The 20,531-nt window shown below is 45.4% G+C and overlaps 1 protein-coding gene across 1 annotated transcript in view; it reads left to right on the forward strand.

Moving 5' to 3' along the window:
- Positions 1-20,531, forward strand: part of ST13 (ST13 Hsp70 interacting protein) — a 44,507-nt gene that overhangs the window by 18,626 nt on the left and 5,350 nt on the right. Inside the window, exons 7-11 of the mRNA XM_054031039.1 lie at positions 1,921-2,031; positions 4,464-4,566; positions 11,186-11,302; positions 17,718-17,769; positions 19,029-19,129. Coding sequence (XP_053887014.1) covers positions 1,921-2,031; positions 4,464-4,566; positions 11,186-11,302; positions 17,718-17,769; positions 19,029-19,129 — 484 coding nt within the window. The remainder of the gene's footprint in view (positions 1-1,920; positions 2,032-4,463; positions 4,567-11,185; positions 11,303-17,717; positions 17,770-19,028; positions 19,130-20,531) is intronic.

The raw sequence follows: 20,531 nt of genomic DNA on the forward strand, positions 1-20,531 counted from the left end.
CCCTTAAAGGCTCAGCCAATTGCTAGTTCATCATTTAGCAGTAAGGAAAATATCCCACCCTCTGACTCTTCCACCCCAACCAAGCTTCACAATCATCATCACTGTGTACCAGTATTAAATTGTTTGTTTAAAAGTGTGTGTGTGTATATATATAAAAATAGTCTTTTGTCTGGTGAAAAAAATTTCCCTGGAACCTAACTCCTTCATTTACATTAATTCTTATGGGGAAATGGATTCGCTTACCATCGTTTCACTTAAAGTCGTATTTTTCAGGAACATAACTACAACGTTAAGTGAGGAGTTACTGTACGCGCTGTTTCTGTCACTAATGATTTTCTGCCTATTTGGAATAGGCCTGCCAAAAGCTTTTTTGGTCTGGTTCCTTTTAGAAGAAAAATCAGAGTGAACAAAATCCAGGGTGGTTCTTGAATACTGAAATTACTCTCTCTGAATAAAAACCACATAGAAAACATCAGTTGTTTTAAGGACACTGACTTACCATAAATGATTCATCCAAGTACAGCTTTCTGTCCAGTCTGGGTCATTGGCCAATGCTCCATGTAGTCCACCCTCAAACCCAGCATCCCTGTTAATCTCTCAGTTCACTATTCTATGAATTGGCTCTTAGCACCAGCTCTGTCTGGTTTCTACCACTAATTGAGAAATTCTCTTCCCTTGCTGATCCCAACTTTACAGTGCATCTGAGTTGTGTGTGTAGGACTTAGTAAACCTTTTTAACATAGAACTTAAGTTCTATGCAGAGTTCGAACCTTGTCTTCCTTCCACCCTCAAGTGGTTCTTGGTGATCAAGACTGAGGCACACTGATGAAAGCTTGCACAGTCCCAGCTCATGATTCACCTGTCCAGGGGCTACCTGGCAGACTTCAGTAACCAAGATAGAACTCTCACCAGCACAAAATCTTTTGTCTTTAGAATTCTTTAAATACATGCCTGTACAGGGGTTTGGCTGGGGCTCGTCCTTCTCTGGGGCGGCAGGGAACCATACCGCCTCACTACTTCCGTTCAGTTGTGATGGGGAATTAGCCTGACCACAGGGATCTCATGCCATGACAGCAGTAGAGGCAAACATAACAGTTATTCACACCCGATCCATGGGCGGTATTGAGTCACAGGCTCTGCTCCTCAGACAGGAGCAGAGCAACTGTTATATAACGAGCAGGCCCTGGCCCTGGGTCAGGGTGGGGCAACAAAGAGTCAATAGTTCAGGCCCTCAGGCAGGTGCTGAGCAAATAGGTAAGCAGCAAGTCCAGACTCCGGGCTCCGAAGGGCCTGGGAGAGGAGGAGACTGCCACCCACAGATTGGGGGGGGGGGGGGGGAGTCGCAGGGCCACCCACTCCACTGCATCCCAGCCCTGGGCCCTAGCAGCAGCAGAAGGCCTGCTGCTGTGTCAGTGGGGATCCTGGCCACAACACATTGACAGGCTCTGGCAGCGCTGCAGCCAGACTAGGGTTGACTGCCCCCGAGCTACGTCCTAACTTCCCCGCTAGAGGTACCTGGGTCCAGATGGTGTCCTTCAAAGGGTCAAGCACCATGGGCTCCTCGGGGTAACTGGCGAGGGGTAGGCTTGGCAGCTCCTCCAGGCTCTGGTCATAATCAGGCATCGGCCAGTCTTCAGGTCAGCTGCCAATTGCTGGGGTCTCCCAACCAGGAGCTAGGCCATAGGCATCTGGCCTCTCTGGCGGCTGTTCTTCTAGTGAGCTCTGGGGAGCGGGCACAGGATTCACTGGCTCCACCCATTTTGGTGTCCGGAGAGGCTTGTCCCTCCCCGGGGTGGCAGGGAACCACACTGCCTCGCTACAATACCTTTTAGTTTTCTTGCCTGTGAGAGTTGGCAATAGAAGACATTGGATGGAGATTGGGTTTTAAATATGTACAATAAATCTTGTCCTTTTTGTCAGTGTTTTTGTGAAACTACAGAAGCCAAATGCTGCCATTAGAGACTGTGACAGAGCCATTCAAATAAACCCAGATTCAGCACAGACCTACAAGTGGCGGGGGAAAGCTCACAGGTAAAGAATTGCAGCCATGTTTCACCTCTCCCTTCACTCATTAGTGAGGGAGGCAATTTTTGTTCTTTTTCTACCCTAATCCATTATGGCTTGGGAATTGTTTATCTGATGTTTTGTGGGTAGGAGGAGATAATTTAATGGGAGGGTAAATGTTTCTGGTACCAAATGTCCTTTTATTAGCCATCACCAAAATCTTCTGATTGGTCATTGAACATTCTTAACTGTAGGGCTATGATTTTTATTCGTGAACTGGTATAACTTGAATTTTGCTAGTCTTTCGTGCCAAAGAATCCCAACACACTTTATACTAGTAAAAGTAAATTGTTTAGGACTAGTAGTGAAGGCTCCAATCTAAAATGTCCAAAAACCTGTAATGAAATACTATAATTTTTGTAAATTAATTTACTTTTTTTAATACAAGTATTAAATGTAATAAGGAATTAACAATTAAATGGGTAGGTGTTTTGACATTCTTCTTATGAATAGGATAGAGTGAGTTTTGCTGTTAAAGTAATGAAAACTGGATTTTTTAAGCCAAGTTTAGTAAATTCTGTAATTACTTTCTATGTTGTTGTCTTGGTTAACTGTCTTCTTCTTTCTGCACCCACACATCTCAAGAATGATGATCTTCTAAAGTTTTTAAACTTGTTTTGGAGGCATATAACAGTTAAGGAGGAACAAACTAAACTGTTAGTAAAAAAGCTACTTAACATTGAAAATCATTTTTTGCTGCTTTCTTTTGGGCAAGCTTATTTTTTCTACATACATCCCTTAACAGGGTCCATGATGGGTGGTATCTGCTTAAGATAGCAGACCATCACTAGGATAACAATCCTATTTGCAAAACTGGTAATGAAACATTAGCAACGTTTTCTAAAGGACTTTGAAAATATCTAATATGTATTCTCATTTAGTGAATAATCAGGAACTCTGCTCTTGAAAGTGTACTGTAGTATATTTAAGGATTTTTGGAAATCAGGACCAGAGTTTTGCATCATCCTAAAAATTGCACCTCTAGCAACCTCATGATTCCAGTGTTCCCTTGAATCATGTTGGGGCATTGGTTCATTACCAATGCACCATGTGCTAAATTATATGAGATCTAGTCAGATCACGATCTGCAGTGTTTTCACTTGAGAACTACTTACAAGACCATGGAGGCCCTTATCGTAACATATCCAAATGATATTAAAACTTTCCTTGGTGTGGTTGACTCTAATACACCCTAAAGTAGTGTTAGAGAGCCTGATAGAGTGGGGGAACGTCCATGCTTTATGATTCTATTCCTGGCTGTGCCACTAGCCTGCTGGTTAAGTCACTGCACCTCTACTTCCATTTTCACCATCCATAAAATGGGGATGATATTTGCCTCCTTTGTGTAGCACTTTAAGATCTATAGGCAAAAAGTGCTGTGTAAGAGTCAGGAACTAGCCAAGCAAAATGAGGCTCAACGCTCATTGACCAAGTGAAGCAAGGCTCTGCACTCAAACTGATGGCATGTCTCTATCTTTTCCTGTCTGTATGTAATCTGATAACTTTTAAAAACTGCATCTGATCAATTGCAAAATTATAGGAAATTCTGTGTATCAATGAGCGGAACCATATTGATTTGGGGGAAAATTGAAAAAGCCTGACTTCTACTAAAATCACCATTTGGTTACTCATGATATAGTGGTGAGGCAGTGACCTCAGGGCTAGAAAATAGTGGTTAGGGTGCCAGGGAGCTGCTTCTGCCTGCACCACCAAATGGACACTATGTGGGCCTGATTTTAGTGGAAATCAGGCTTCTGAAAGTCCCTCAAGCTGGGTCCGTTAGGCCCCTCCCCGCTTTGGTCAGAACCATATTGATATTGGTGAAAACTGGAAAAGCAAGCTTTTTTGGATTTCCGACTTTCACCAAAATCAACAAGGTGTTCTGACCAGAGTGAGCGGACAAGGGCCTGGCTGGGTGTACAGCTCAGCCTACGGAAGTAACAAACTCTTTGGCAATAGATACTATTAGTCACTTAAAATTTTTAATTGACTATACAATACCTGTTACTGAGATACACCTTTCCACTTTGGGTAGGGAGTACCTTGTTTTTCATAACAGCAACCTCTTTTCTGCTGTTCAGAGGAATGGCACTAATTGGCTTCACAGCACTCATTTGGCTTCTCTGCCAGCAAAAGTGGTAGTTGGGTTGTAGGAGTATAAAGCAGCAGGGAAGTATCCCCTGAGGGCTTCATGCTCTTGGGGCTTTTTTTCCATGATCTACAGTAATTATCAAGTCTTGGACTTTTCTGTAACCATTCAGGTGCTCATTTGTGTGTCCACTTATAAGAGGTTCATGGGGATCCAGATAAAGGGACATTGACTACCACCTTGTCTGTTGCGAATTAAAGGATGGGAAGAGAGAGCGCTACTAACCCCATATTGATCTCTTCAATTCCAGACTCCTGGGTCACTGGGAGGAGGCGGCACATGACCTTGCATTGGCATGTAAACTGGATTATGATGAAGAGGCTAGTGCCATGCTGAAGGAGGTGCAGCCAAGAGTAAGTGGGGTGGGATGATGGAATAAATTGGCTTCTTCATGGTGACTTCTGCCTATTCTTGCTTGTTAGAGAGACTTCTGAAAGCTTCTGAAGGCTGTAAACATTTTCCTTTGGGAATACATAAGTGCTCTTGCAGTATCAAACATTCAGAGATGAGGTTATAAAACAACTCTGTGGCTTAAATTGCATTGATTTTCTTTCCATTTCCAGTTGTGGGTAACTGGATCTTTGAGTGTGGTGCTTCTGCATATTTATAATTACCTGCCCCTTGCCCTCTTGTTCTTTCGGGTTATAATCTGAGGTTAGCAGAAGGAGCTGAGACAGTTGGGGTCATGCATCCCTTTGTAACCCCAGCTCTGAGTATTCAGAATTGAGGACACTCAAATAGCTGCAATGGATACTGCTTTCCAGAAAGTTCCTGAGGCTCAGAGACACTGGGGACTCCTCTTATAGTGTGAATATGCAGAAGCAATGTTCTCAACTCATGATTTCTATAGTAAATTTCTTCCACTACTCTACCACTGGGGGGCAGCATATGGTTTCCTTAAAAGCAGCTATCATTCTCCTTTATGAATTTGCCTCTGCAGAACACCACTGCAGGCATCCCATGCTGAGCCATGTAATCAGTAGTTTCTGAGCAGTAGTTAACAGTTGGAAGGTGTGTAATATTTCTCCAAGTTAGACATTGCATAAATTAATGGTATAAATATCTTGTCTAATAGTTCCTATGTTTCTTTTCATTCACCTGTTAGGTTGGTTCTGTGACCACTCTATCCCTTTCTCTTTTGTTATTCTTACATAGTGGTAAATAGTTCATGTGCAGTTTTAATAGGGATGGAATAGGATCAAGTTTTTTTGTTAACATTTTAGTTGCCTTGGGTCTTGGTCAAGATCACAGAGCCACTTAGGAATCCTGTAGGGCAGGTTCCTGTGACCCTGCACACACTGTTCCTTGCTTCAGATAGACGTGAAATGCCTCAGAGAGGGACCCTGCCAAATGCTGGAATGTCTACAAGGCTTTATCCAAAAAGGTCCTGAAATCTCTGCTTCAGAATCTGCTTATGCAAGAGGGTCTGGTAGCTCAAGTCTGAGACTTTTCCTAAAAAAGTCTCCCCAGGTATAAGTAGTTTGTCTGGTGGGCCATCCTTGGAGTAGAAGTCTGTGCTAAATCCCAGGCTGAAAGGGGTTATTCTCTAATAAAGGTGCCCTTTAAGCCATAGGAACCAAGAAGGCAGTTTCTTAGGCTTTGAGTTCTTAAATTGGGGCAAAGGAAAGCGCCTCTTACAGTGCCGGTGGTGCCAAAACCAGTCCTGGTAAGACAGCAGTGCTCCACGGATCTCATTGTCAAATTTAGCTAAGTGTGAGGCAGTTGGCTTTCCTTGATCCTAAGGAAGGATAGGGCCTCTTCAGATCTGGGCTTGTTTGCATCAAGACACCAATTGGATTGGTCTGCCAAAAGCATCTTTTGAAGGCTCTGATGCGGAAGAGGGTTTTGCACTAACTACTCCCCCTTAGGTCTGCTGGGTTGGTTCAGGTGAGACTGTTGCTGAAGCAAGCTGGTGCGATCATCCTTGCTATGCATGGTTCTTTCCAGACCTAAGCTCGGTGCCATGGGCTACTTCTCTCTTGTTACAAAGGTTCCTTGCCATTCTACAACCGCTCCACCTCAAGGAGAAGCTAGTGCAGGCATAGGAACATTCTTATCACTTCAGATGTCAGCTTGGACAACTTCAGACTTAGCTAATTTGCTTTCATCCATGTGGAGGGGGTATGGGGAAGTTGGCACTTGGGCATTATGGTGGTCTTCCTGCATCAATGCTCTTTTGAAAAGTGGTAGCTGTGATATTCCAGAGAAGGCTTCCCACATGATCCTTTGCCATCTGCCTTCTTTACTTTACTGCCTTCTATACTGGTTCTGCCTGGTGTGTAGGGTAATCAGTGATTCGATTACCCCCCCCTTCTACTTCATTCCCTAGCTGAGGCTTTTTCAAATGCTTTCTCCTGGTCTCAAGTGATTTCAGGACATGGTAGTGGCTGTGCCCAGGAAGCTAAAAGTGTCTGTTTAAATTCGTCAGGTCTGGAGCCCCCCTGCCTGTGAGGTTCACTTTATAGGAAATAAGGTTCCCATGTCATGTTGTGAGGAAGGGATGAGTTGTATTTTAGATTTAGTTGAGATGGAAGTGATAAATTAAAAGCTGAAAAAGTAAAATTTACCCTAAATACAAAAAATCCAGAAAGTAATATATTTGGCATGAAGGCTTATTTCTTCTCCATCTTGATTCTGCGGGCCTCTGGTTATGTGGCCTGACATAGCTTATAGCCTGGGATGGTCTTATGAGTCTAAATCATCCCCCTAAGGCAAAAAGCAGGAGTTCCTATAGGGTTTTGAATGCTAAGAGGTCTCTAATAATTAAGGGCTTCTTAAGATACACTGAATACTGCTGACAGGCTTTTGTCCACAGCTGTTTCTCAAGACACTCTCTTGGTTCAGACATTCAGGTCTCTTAATGACTCAAACCAAAATAGATTTACTCTTTGAAAGGAGCTGACCATTTTTCTGTTTTAAGACCGATGAAGCCTTAAAAATTAAAAACCAGGAGGTCCATGGCCAGATCTCTGGGGCTGGGTTAATCTGTTCCTCATAAAGTCATCTTCTAGGTTCCTCAAAAAGGAATTTCAACAGACCGCTTCTGGATTGGTCTCCAATATAGACCCAGGCAGTCTATGAATCTCTCTATCCCCATTGGGAGGCAAAGATCTTCCTCCTTTCCCTTGACTACCTCATTAACATATGCTGCATCTCAAAAGCAAGGATGTGGTAAAGGATCCTGAACCAGTTCCAAAAAAATCAGATCTTCTTCTCTTCTCCTGCCTCTCCATTTGGGGACTTTGTCCCAGTATTTTTTAGGCATGGTGAAGTGTTTCTCTGGAGCAGTGGGTCCTAAATCCCATAAATGAGTATTCCTTCCAGTTATAAGCCATACCACATCTTAACTCACTTTACTTTTTCAAGCATCCTTCTCAGAAACTGCTGCAAAAGGAGGTCCTGGCAACCATATTGGGAAAGGCTCTGTTCTAGACTTCTGCAAATTGAAGAAATTACCTAAGGAAAACAAAATTCTACCTGTCTGTTCTGGGGAGCATAATCCTCTCAATCTTCAGGACTGGTATGGAACCATAGCTCTGAAGACTTCTACTTCCACGCCTTGATAAAGCAAAAGCACAGGAAGTATGTTTGGCAATAACTAATATAAGGTTCTGTTTTTTGGACAGGCAGCACCCCTAATGGTATTCACCAAATGCTTGGCAGTTTTTGCAGTTAATCTGTATGGGGGGGCCTTAGGTGTGTCCATATCTGGCTGACTGCTAAAAGATCAGTCTTTCCTGCAAGGCAAGAGTTACCTTGCTGCTCCTTCAGATCTCTACAGTAAACTGAATATATCTTGGCTACAGCTCAAGGGCTAGTCTTCACAGAAGACCCCCTTAGATTCTGCAAGAACTCTAGCTTGACTGCCTAGGGAAATGGTCCAAGAACTCATACAGAGAGTGGAGATAGCAAAGACTAGATTGGAAGACCCAGTGAAATTATCGGAGTGTTGAGCCTGATGTCTACTGCACTTTTGTCTCCAACTCTGCAAGGCTTCAGGTGCACAACCCTTGAAAGGGTGGCTGGTTTTTACACCAGATTCAAACAATTGCTGCTGGACGTGAGTGTTTCCACTTCAGAAAGTCCAGTACTCACTCTTTGGCAGTATTTGCCCACAGCAATCTTCAAGGGTTTAATTGGATGATTAATTAGATGATAGTCTTGGTTGACTCGTCTCAATAGAGATCCTAAAAGCACTCCTCAAACTTACCATGGTGTGTGGAAGCCTCAGGAATGAAACTCCATATGCTCTTCCTCAAATTGGGAGCCATCAGACTCTTTCATAAAACTTTACTTCCAGAGGTTGAAGGGTAATTGATGTAGATTCCTACAGATAACTTGGTTAGGATTAAGGCTACGATTTAATCACAGGTATTTTTAGTACAAGTCATGGACAGGTCAGACGATGATCAAAAAATCACAGCCCGTGACCTGTCCATGACTTGTGCTGTAAATATCTGTGACTAAATCTGGGGGGCTTTGGGGTGCTGCTGCTGCTTGTGGGGCAGGGGGCAGGGTCCTGCCTCTGCTCCTCCAGGAGTGGGGATGTCAGCAGCCTGGGGCCCTGTCACTGCTGCTCCGGGCAAAACCCAGGACTGCTGTTGCAGAATCTGTGACCTCCGTGAAAGACTTGCAGCCTTAGTTACAATATATTACTTTGAGAAAGTGAAACTCAGTTGCTTCCGTGAGGAGGCAGTCTTTCTGTAGGAATTGAGCATCCAAAATGAAGTGAACCTGTCTGCTCTGCCCTATTAGGTTATAGGCTACATTTTTAAGTATATATCTGATACTGATCATTACCAGTGGCGACTCAGACTCTTGGTGGCTCATCTTAGCTGCCTTGTGGGCTCATCCAGATATGGATTTCTTTGCTACGAATCAATACAATAAGTGCCTGAAGTTTTGCTTGAGCGGGCAAGGATCCACAGTGCTTAGTGAATGTCTTTCTTTTATACTGAGAGTTAAGGGAAAGCTGCTTTGAGACAGTAATCTTAATCATGTCATTCTGAACATGGCAAACCTATTTCTCAGAGCTTCCAGCCTGTCCATTCATTCTTCTCATGAGTCAAGTGTTCCTTTGCCCAGCAGAGAAACAGGGTTACGCTTCTGGACCTCAGATTCCTTTACTCAGCAGCATGGCTGGTGATCTGCTTTGTCTCTCTGTGAAAGAGACCACGTCTGTCAATCCTAAAACTTTTAAAACATTTTACAAATTTATACTCTCCCATCTAAAAGCCTATTGATCTTTCAGACTCTAAATTTGGTATTTGCTAGATTCATGAAAAGGCCCTTTTGAGCCCATGGATTCTTGCATTCAGTAATACTTCTGGCTGAAGGGGCAAGATTTAGGCTCTAAGTGTCTTTCATTTTTGAAAATGAGACTTGGGTTCTGCTGAAAACTTATCCCTTGTTTTTAGTGGTCATTACCATGGCAGGAGAGTCTAGAAGTTGCAGCCTCAATGGCAAACACTTATTCTCATATTCCACATCAATATATTACTGCCTGTATATTTGTCAAAGCCCCAGAAACCCCTGGAGAGGTAAGGCTGTGTACTCTGGATTCTGAGGGAATGTTTACTACTTAGAACTAAGCTTTGTAACCTCTATAGAGAGAGAGATAAGGGTCAAGCCATCTCAATTCAAAGGCTTTCTAAAAGGATAAGAGTATATCCAGTCATTTATGCACTAGGTAGTGTTCTTGTGCGTGAGTCTCAGGGTGTGAGCTTTCAGACAGAGGAATGACCGCCTCAAGCAAATTATAGATCAGGGGTAGGCAACCTATGGCACACGTGCTGAAGGCGGCACACGAGCTGATTTTCAGTGGCACTCACACTGCCCGGGTCCTGGCCACCGGTCCGGGGGGCTCTGCATTTTAATTTAATTTTAAATGAAGCTTCTTAAACATTTTAAAAACTTTATTTACTTTACATACAACAATAGTTTAGTTATATATTATAGACTTATAGAAAGAGACCTTCTAAAAACGTTAAAATGTATTACCGGCACGCGAAACCTTAAATTAGAGTGAATAAATGAAGACTCGGCACACCACTTCTGAAAGATTGCTGACCCCTGTTACAGATGCATGCCAATATCTGAAATCTGCAGGGTTGCTATGTGGAATTCAGTGACTTAAGACATGAACCATTTTCCCAACACTATCGAAAGCAGAACCTGGTTTCAGGAAGGCAGTGCTTCAATTACTTTTCCACTTGTAGGGGTCCTCACTTGGCTCCCTTCCTTAAGGAGATCACTGGTAGGTAGTCTTCTGCAGTGGGACTCTGTAGAGGCAATACATTTGGAGAACATTTGTGAGAAACAACTTCTTTTCCACCTCTCCTTCCCTGCTTGAGTTCAGGGAAGCTCTGGTTTAATAAGGAACTTGCATGTAAATGTTTTTACATATGAAGACATCTAGAAGACAAAAAGCCCAACGTTTTACAAAAGTAGAATCAGGAAGTGATCTTTTGCCCTAATTGTCAAATTTTGCATGCACAGCGGTGGTGTTTTTGGAAGCAGCAAAAATGTTTTTATTATTCTTGTGGAAGTTCCCTGTTTGTATGGCAAACAACTGGTATTGACTGTCTGCAGAAGAGTCCAGGCTTTTCTATTACTGTTCTTGCTGGCCAAAGGTATTAGCTTGGGGAGCTCTATGATGTGGATGATAAGGGGAATGGTAAATCCCAGAGTTTCATGTAAAGGGAGTATGTTGGGGAAGTGCATATTTTGACTAGTCCAGTCATATTGTTACGCCCCAATACTGCTGACAGTATTTGTAAGGTACGTGTGGTAAACGTAATCTCTAAAGTCAGTTAATGCTACATGATGAAGTCATCAACACTTTTTTTTTTTAAAAACTCACTGAAACTAGTTCAGTGGCTAAATTTATGCTGTATCTCAGAGGAAAACATCCATACTATGATGTCTCTATTGGAAATGCACAAGAATACTCACTGTTTCTTCCTGCCTCAGGCTCAGAAGATTGCTGAACATCGCAGGAAGTATGAGCGAAAGCGTGAAGAAAAAGAAATCAAGGAAAGGCTGGAGAGAGTAAAGAAGGCCCGAGAGGAACATGAGAAAGCACAGAGGGTGAGCTTTTGATACAAAACCATTTTTTAAAAAGCGCTGCATAATCTTGGGAGTAGTGCAAGGTTAGCTTTTTTGATAGAAATTCTATTGTATGCAACCCCTTTCATGTATATTTTTAAAAATGGAATTATAGTATTTGTATTACGATAACGTCTAGGAGTCTTAATCATGGACCAGGACCCAGTTGTTGTGCTAGGTGTCTTGGTTACTTGATTATCTGAGAAGTGAAATCAGAGGTGGATTCTGCATCCTCAGGGTATGTCTACACTACGAAATTAGTTCGAATTTATAGAAGCCGGTTTTATTGAAATCGGTTGTATACAGCCAATTGTGTGTGTCCACACAATAAAATGCTCTAGGTGCTCTAGTCGGCGGACCGCGTCCACAGTACGAGGCTAGCGTCGACTTCCGGAGCATTGCACTATGGGTAGCTATCCCACAGTTCCCGCAGTCTCCGCCGCCCCTTGGAATTCTGGGTTGAGATCCCAATGCCCGGATGATGCAAAACAGTGTCGCGGGCGGTTCTGGGTACATGTCGTCAGGCCCCTCCCTCCCCCGTCACAGCAACGGCAGACAATAGATTCGCGCCTTTTTACCTGGGTTACCTGTGCAGACAACATGGAGCCCGCTCAGCTCAGCTGAGCTCACCGTCACCATATGTCATCTGGGTGCCGGCAGACGTGGGACTGCATTGCTACACAGCAGCAGCTGCTAACTGCCTTTTGGCAGTAGACGGTGCAGTAGACTGGTAGCCTTCATCGGCGATCTGGGTGCTGGCAGCCATGGGGCTTGCCTTTTGGCAGTAAATGGTGTATTACGACTGTTAGCCGTCCTATTACAAGTCGGGTCATCGTACGTTAGCAGAGTCTTCCCCGAGCAGCCGATTGTGCAATAGGCCTGAAGACCATCATCCTACACCGCCCCGTATTTGCTGCCAAGCACCCAGAAAGATGCCGAGGGCTATCAGTCACGCTGCACCGTCGTCTTAAGATGTAAAAAATAGATTTGCTCTGTATTCATTTGCTTCCCCCTCCCTCCGTCAAATCAACGGCCTGCTAAGCCCAGGGTTTTCAGTTTAATCTTTGGGGGGGACCATTCTGTGTGACAGTTGTTTGTGTTTCTCCCTGATGCACAGCCACCTTTCTTGATTTTAATTCCCTGTACCTGTACGCCATGTCGTCACTCGGCCCGCCCTCCCTCCTTCCCCTAGTCCGTCAGATACTACGTTTGCGCCACAGCTCATAGAGCCGAGAAGCGCCTTTCGCGCCTTTTCTTTGAATTCTGGGTTGAGATCCCAATGCCCGGATGATGCAAAACAGTGTCGCGGGCGGTTCTGGGTACATGTCGTCAGGCCCCTCCCCCCTCGTCACAGCAACAGCAGACAATAGATTCGCGCCTTTTTACCTGGGTTACCTGTGCAGACAACATACCACGGCAAGCATGGAGCCCGCTCAGCTGAGCTCACCGTCACCATATGTCCTCTGGGTGCCGGCAGACGTGGGACTGCATTGCTACACAGCAGCAGCTGCTAACTGCCTTTTGGCGGTAGACGGTGTAGCATGAGTGATAGCCATGGGGCTGGCAGCTGTAGGGCTGCATTGCACCAGCCCCTTGCCAGGAGATGGTATATTGTGACTGGTACCCATCATCGTCGTACTGGTGTGGCTGTCAATCATGGCCACCTGGGCAGACATGCTACTGTTTCGATGATGATGGTTACCAGTCGTAATATACTATTTTCTGCCAATTGCCCAGTATTGTCTGCTAAGCACCCAGAAGAGGCCGAGGGCGATGCTGGGTGCTGGCGGACGTGGGGCTGGCAGACGTGGGGCTGCATTGCTACACAGCAGCAGCCCCTTGCCTTTTGGCAGATGATGGTATATTATGATTGGTACCCATCGTCATCGTACTGGAGAGGCTATCACTCATGCTGCACCGTCGGCTGCCAGCTTAAGATGTAAAAAATAGATTTGTTCTGTATTCATTTGCTTCCCCTTCCTCCATGAAATCAATGGCCTGCTAAGCCCACGGTTTTCAGTTTAATCTTTGGGGGGACCATTCTGTGTGACAGTTGTTTGTGTTTCTCCCTGTTCCTGTACCTGTACGCCATGTCGTCACTCGGCCCTCCCGCCCTCCCTCCTTCTCCTGGTCCATCAGATACTACTTTCGTGCCTTTTTTCAGACCAGGCGCCATAGCTAGCACTGGGATCATGGAGCCCGCTCAGATCACCGCGGCAATTATGAGCACTATGAACACCACGCGCATTGTCCTGGAGTATATGCAGAGCCAGGACATGCCAAGGCGAAACCCGGACCAGGCGAGGAGGCGATTGCAGCGCGGCGACGAGAGTGATGAGGAAATTGACATGGACATAGACCTCTCACAAGGCACAGGCCCCAGCAATGTGGAAATCATGGTGTCACTGGGGCAGGTTCATGCCGTGGAACGCCGATTCTGGGCCCGGGAAACAAGCACAGACTGGTGGGACCGCATCGTGCTGCAGGTATGGGACGATTCCCAGTGGCTGCGAAACTTTCGCATGCGTAAGGGCACTTTCATGGAACTTTGTGACTTGCTTTCCCCTACCCTGAAACGCCAGGATACCAGGATGAGAGCAGCCCTCACAGTTGAGAAGCGAGTGGCGATAGCCCTGTGGAAGCTTGCAATGCCAGACAGCTACCGGTCAGTCGGGAATCAATTTGGAGTGGGCAAATCTACGGTGGGGGCTGCTGTGATCCAATTTGCCAGGGCAATGAAAGACCTGGTGATAGCAAGGGTAGTGACTCTGGGCAACGTGCAGTCAATAGTGGATGGTTTTGCTGAAATGGGATTCCCAAACTGTGGCGGGGCCATAGACGGAACCCATATCCCTATCTTGTCACCGGAGCACCAAGCCACCGACTACGTAAACCGCAAGGGGTACTTTTCAATGCTGCTGCAAGCCCTGGTGGATCACAAGGGACGTTTCACCAACATCAACGTGGGATGGCCAGGAAAGGTACATGATGCTCACGTCTTCAGGAACTCTGCTCTGTTTCGAAAGCTGGAGGAAGGGACTTTCTTCCCGGACCAGAAAGTGACCATTGGTGATGTTGAAATGCCTATCGTGATCCTTGGGGACCCAGCCTACCCCTTAATGCCATGGCTCATGAAGCCGTACACAGGCAGCCTGGACAGGAGTCAGGACCTGTTCAACTACAGGCTGAGCAAGTGCCGAATGGTGGTGGAATGTGCATTTGGACGTTTAAAAGCGCGCTGGCGCAGCTTACTGACTCGCTCAGACCTCAGCGAAAAGAATATCCCTATTGTTATTGCTGCTTACTGTGCGCTCCACAATATCTGTGAGAGTAAGGGGGAGACCTTTATGGCGGGGTGGGAGGTTGAGGCAACTCGCCTGGCCGCTGATTACGCGCAGCCAGACACCAGGGCGGTTAGAGGAGCACAGCAGGGCGCGGTGCGCATCAGAGAAGCTTTGAAAACGAGTTTTGTGACTGGCCAGGCTACTGTGTGAAACTTCTGTTTGTTTCTCCTTGATGAACCCTCCAAACCCCCCCCCCCCCCCCGACCCAGTTCACTCTACTTCCCTGTAAACCAACCACCCCACCCCACCCTCCCCTCCCGCTTGCAGAGGCAATAAAGTCATTGTTTTTTCACATTCATGCATTTTTTATTAGTTCCTCACAGAAGTAGGGGGATAATTGCCAAGGTAGCCTGGGATGGGTGGGGGAGGAGGGATGGAAAAGGACACACTGCATTTTAAAACTTTAACTCTTATTGAAGGCCAGCCTTCTGATGCTTGGGCGATCATCTGGGGTGGAATGACTGGGTGGACGGAGGCCCCCCCACCGTGTTCTTGGGCGTCTTGGTGAGGAGGCTATGGAACTTGGGGAGGAGGGCTGTTGGTTACACAGGGGCTGTAGCGGCGGTCTCTGCTCCTGCTGCCTTTCCTGCAACTCAACCATACGCTCGAGCATATCACTTTGATGCTCCAGCAGACGGAGCATTGCCTCTTGCCATCTGTCTGCAAGCTGACGCCACCTATCGTCTTCAGCCCGCCACTTGCTCTGTTCATCCCGCGATTCAGCCCGCCACCTCTCCTCTCGTTCATATTGGGCTTTTCTCATCTCCGACATTGACTGCCTCCACGCATTCTGCTGTGCTTTATCAGCGTGGGCGGACATCTGCAGCTCCGTGAACATATCGTCCCTAGTCCTACGTTTTCTCTTTCTAATGTTCACGAGCCTCTGCGAAGGAGAAACATTTGTAGCTGGTGGTGGAGAAGGGAGAGGTGGTTAAAAAAGACACATTTTAGAGAACAATGGGTACACTCTTTCATTACAAGGTCGCATATTTCGGCTTGCAGGCAGCCATGGTAGGCCACAGTGTTTTGGCTTTTTTAACCTTCTTAACATGCGGGAAAGGTTGCAAACAGCAGCGCATTTCCCATATCAAGGATGAATTGGGTTGTCCATTTAAAATGGGGTTTCAATGTAAAAGGAGGGGGCTGCGGATTCCCGGTTAACATGCGGCACAAACACAAGTAAACCACCACCCCCCCCCCCACACACACACACACACGATTCTCTGGGATGATCACTTCACGCGGTGGGGGGAGGGGTGGTTAACAGCGGGGAACATTTCTGGTCAGAAGAGCAGGAACGGGCGCCTCTGAATGTCCCCTTAATAAAATCACCCCATTTCAACCAGGAGAGCTTTCTGGAGATGTCCCTGGAGGATTTCCGCTCCATCCCCATACACGTTAACAGACTTTTCCAGTAGATGTACTGGCCGCGATTGCCAGGGCAAAGTAATCATTAAACACGCTTGCTTTTTTTTTGTAATGTTTACAAATAGTTAAAGTTACACTCACCAGAGGTCTCCTGTGTGCCCTGAGGGTCTTGGGTGAGTTCGGGGGTTACTGGTTCCAGATCCAGGGTCACAAACATATCCTGGCTGTTGGGGAAACCGGTTTCTCCGCTTCCTTGCTGCTGTGAGCTACCTACAGTACCTCCATCGTCATCTTCCTCGTTCCCCGAACCGTCTTCCCTGTGTGTTTCTCCAGTGAGAGAGTCATAGCACACGGTTGGGGTAGTGGTGGCTGCACCCCCTAGGATCGCATGCAGCTCCGCGTAGTAGCGGCAAGTTTGCGGCTCTGCCCCGGACCTTCCGTTTGCTTCTCTGGCTTTGTGGTAAGCTTGCCGTAGCTCCTTAATTTTCACGCGGCACTGCTGTGTGTCCCTGTTATGGCCTCGGTCCTTCATGGCCTTGGAGATCTTTTCTAATACTTTTCCATTTCTTTTACTGCTACGGAGTTCAGCTATCACTGCTTCATCTCCCCATATGGCGAGCAGATCTCGTACCTCCCGTTCGGTCCATGCTGGAGCTCTTTTGCGATCCTGGGAGGACTCCATCACGGTTACCTGTGCTGATGAGCTCTGCGTGGTCACCTGTGCTCTCCACGCTGGGCAAACAGGAAATGAAATTCAAACCTTCGCGGGTCTTTTCCTGTCTACCTGGTCAGTGCATCTGAGTTGAGAGCGCTGTCCAGAGCGGTCACAATGAAGCACTGTGGGATAGCTCCCGGAGGCCAATAACGTCGAATTCCATCCACACTACCCCAATTCCGACCCGCAAAGGCCGGTTTTATCGCTAATCCCCTCGTCGGAGGTGGTGTAAAGAAACCGGTTTAAAGGGCCCTTTAATTCGAAAGAAAGGGCTTCATTGTGTGGACGTGTCCAGGCTTAATTCGGTTTAACGCTGCTAAAGTCGACCTAAACCCGTAGTGTAGACCAGGCCTCAGATTCTGTTGAATCTGGAATAGCCAGTTACCAGTTTCACCACTGCTTAACTTTTCACTTCCTTTTTGACCACACAACAGAGCAAAGGTTTTCTGAAAAATGTAACTTTTAACAGTAATTAAAGCATATGAATTGCCTGTATTCACAGCTGAGCTGCAGTAAGTTGAATCTCAGCACAAAGGTGTTTTTTGCTGAACATGATTCTGATTTCCTCCTCCTTCCGCCCCCTGCTTTTTTCCCCTCTCTCTCTAGTTTCTCACATACCCTCCTCCCCACCTTGCCATCTGGTTTTCTTCTCACTTCTGTTGTATATAGGTACTTACGTGGCCCTCATCACTAGACTCTTAAGCAGGAGTAGTTTTTTTGCTAGGTCAAAATTTCTTGGTCAAGGTATAGTCAGGGTCCAGACTCCAGAGAACATTTTTAAAAAACCCAAAAAACTATAATAAGTAAATAAAAGATTTTGCAGTCCGTTCTGCGGTCCTGCCTATTGACTACCCCTGCTCTTCAGTGTCTCGAATCTAGCTGATGCTGTTTTTTTCCCACAAGGCCACTTTAGTAGGAGGCTGTCTTCCATTTCACTGCTCTTTCTGAAATGATGTGCTTTCATTTGCAGGAGGAAGAAGCCCGGCAACAGGCAGGAGGAGCTCAGTTTGGTGGCTTTCCAGGTACCTCATTTTTTGGGAATCATCATCAATTAGGCGCAGAAGGAGGTTGGCTTTTTCATGTGGGGCAGGGCCAGAGCTTTCATTTCTTCTCGATATCATTCAGCGAAAGGACAAGGCTGAGAGAGGAAATTGAGAAGCCTTTAATTTTGGAGGGATGAAGGGGAGAGGGGGGACTCCTACCAACTACTGAGTATAACTCATGGTGTATAGTAAATAAAGGTGAGGGGATTCAGAGCTCAACAGTGAAGATCGTTGGGTTGAAGAGAGTTGTGTGTGAGAAGAAAAATGATGTATTGCTTAGCCAACCAGGAGTGAGGAATAGAACTCTGTAAAAATACATTTAGGAGGGAAAGGAGTTGTCCAAGGTGACCTGGAGGGCTCTCTTGAAGAGTAATATGATGAGATTGGGTGAAGGGAAATTCAGACTGAATATTGGGAAATATGTGCTGGGAGTGAGATGTGGTTCAGTTGAGTAGTTTCTCAAAAGACCTAGTAGAATCCATTTAATAAGACCTAATTTCTGTACTGTTCAGAGGAAACCCATATTTTCCCCAGCATTGGGATATAATAAACCTGCTATAGTTGCATGCTCTTGGCACTATATATTGTTTGCAATGAGTATTGGGGAGAAATTGGGACTTCTGTGCCAGTGCATGAGAAGACTTTCCTGGAGGGTGGGGTACACTAAGTGCAGGCTGGCTTCAAACTAGTTCTACCGGGAAATTGATGAATGAGCAGGGACCCCACCCCATGCTCAACACACATGATGTATTCTGGTTTAGTGTCCAAAATTGGCATTTCTTATGGCACTGTTTATTTTGTTAATACATGACTAAGCATTAAGCCTAAGATTTCTACTGGGTGTGCTTTGTTCATGAGGTGTGTCTCTGCTGACTTCCTGCCCCATGTTACTTCTGCCTCAGACACTTAAACTCTTTTTATGCTACTGGATTTGTGCTGATAGGCTTTACCTGGTTTGGTGAGTTAACCCGAAATAACTGCAGCCTTTGTTATGAGCCTCTTATTGCCTTAGATTCCCAAAATATGGATGAAATGAAATGCATATATTCACAGGAAGAGAAGGTGATAAAGCCCCTACTTTCTAGTTGGTGGAACAACAGTAGCCTTGTGGAAGACCGGTTTGTTCACCTTCCTGGCTGGGACTGGTAAAAGATGGGCTGTCCTGGGCTATGTGCATGTGCTTGTGTATAGATGACTGAACTTTTTCCTTTGTGTATTCTTGTCTTTTCTATTTGCAGGTGGGTTTCCTGGAGGTATGCCTGGAGGTATGCCAGGCATGGCAGGGATGCCTGGTCTCAATGAAATTCTCAGCGACCCAGAGGTTCTGGCAGCCATGCAGGTGAGGACTTGCAGTGATAAAACATAAACATGCAAAATGAGGACACAACATATGTTCTCTTGTCACTTACAGGGGGAAGAAAAATCTTTTTCTTATCCAAGTTGGGAGGTTTTTTCCCTTAAGACAAATGACAAGCAGTTAGTGAAACCCTCTCTAACAGCATGGGTGGCATCACTCTTTTTGGAATGACCATATAGGCTATTTGTCTAGCTGGTTGTGGCTAATACTCCTGACCTTCCACTGCCCCAAGATATTCTAGACAAAACTAGAATTGTACAATACAGCATGCACTCTAGCTTTTTGGAGCTATTTTCTCTCTTCCTTTTTGCATGGTTTTGTGGGACTCTCATTACACTACTTCTACGAGATCTGACCCTACTGTGAATGGGAAGGCTTGTTGTCTTTTGAATGTGTATGGATAAATCTTGTTGTTCCTATTGGGATCCAGGAAGTGAGTGGGCCGAAGCCCGCCCTCTACTAAAGGACCTTCCCCCAGCCTAAGGGGAGTATCCACAGGTCCGGGATTCTAAGTGAGTACGGGGGACAACTAAAGATAAAACAGGGACAGGAGTGAGGTCATAGGGCTAATTGAAAGGCAGAACACTGGGCTGGATGAACTGATCTGGCAAATTCCATATTACCATATATTAAAGCCCATTTTTCCCATGCTAAGACCATTCCATACCCTGTTAAACCAGTTATGGTGTCGGAATTCAGAGGAGAAGCATTCCACTAGCGGGCCCTAAGGCAAATCTGTTGGAAGTTGTCAAAGAAAAATTATGGGTGGGGCTGAAACAAAACTGAGAGACTCTGAAAAGTCTACATGGGCAGGTATAAAGGTGTCTTATTGATCTTATTTAAACAAGTAAATTGGGCTTTAGTCCTGGATGGCTTTCAGGTGTGAAATACTTAGTACCCTGGGCACACTGACCTGCTGAAACAGCTTTTCATAGCTGTTTTGAAGCCTTCTATGCTAAGCAAAAGCATAGCAAGAAATAATTGTTTGGAATGTCTTAATCTTGCAAATGTGTACAATGCTTTTGGCCCATGCAGATGTCATTAATTTTAATGATAGCAATACCTGGGAGCAAATCTTTACCTGAACTGGTGAGATCTGCAGTAATGGCTTCCAGGGCATGCATGAATAATACTGCAAGAAATTTTTTAGTTCAAAACTTTCTTTGCCAAAAAATTCAGCTTTGGGTCAACCAAAAAGTTTAATTTTTTTTTTTTCAAATTGGTCAGTGTTTTTGGTTGAAAGACCAAAAAAACTACAAATATTAAAAATTAAAACATTTCATTTTGATATTTTGGAAATATTAAACATTTCAATTTCCTGATTCAAAACTCCTTTGTTTAAAAACCTACTTCATTGTCCCTTTAAAAAATGTTAAAAGAATCT

The sequence above is a fragment of the Malaclemys terrapin genome, chromosome 1, assembly GCF_027887155.1.
Source record: "Malaclemys terrapin pileata isolate rMalTer1 chromosome 1, rMalTer1.hap1, whole genome shotgun sequence".
Taxonomy (NCBI): Eukaryota; Metazoa; Chordata; order Testudines; family Emydidae; genus Malaclemys; species Malaclemys terrapin.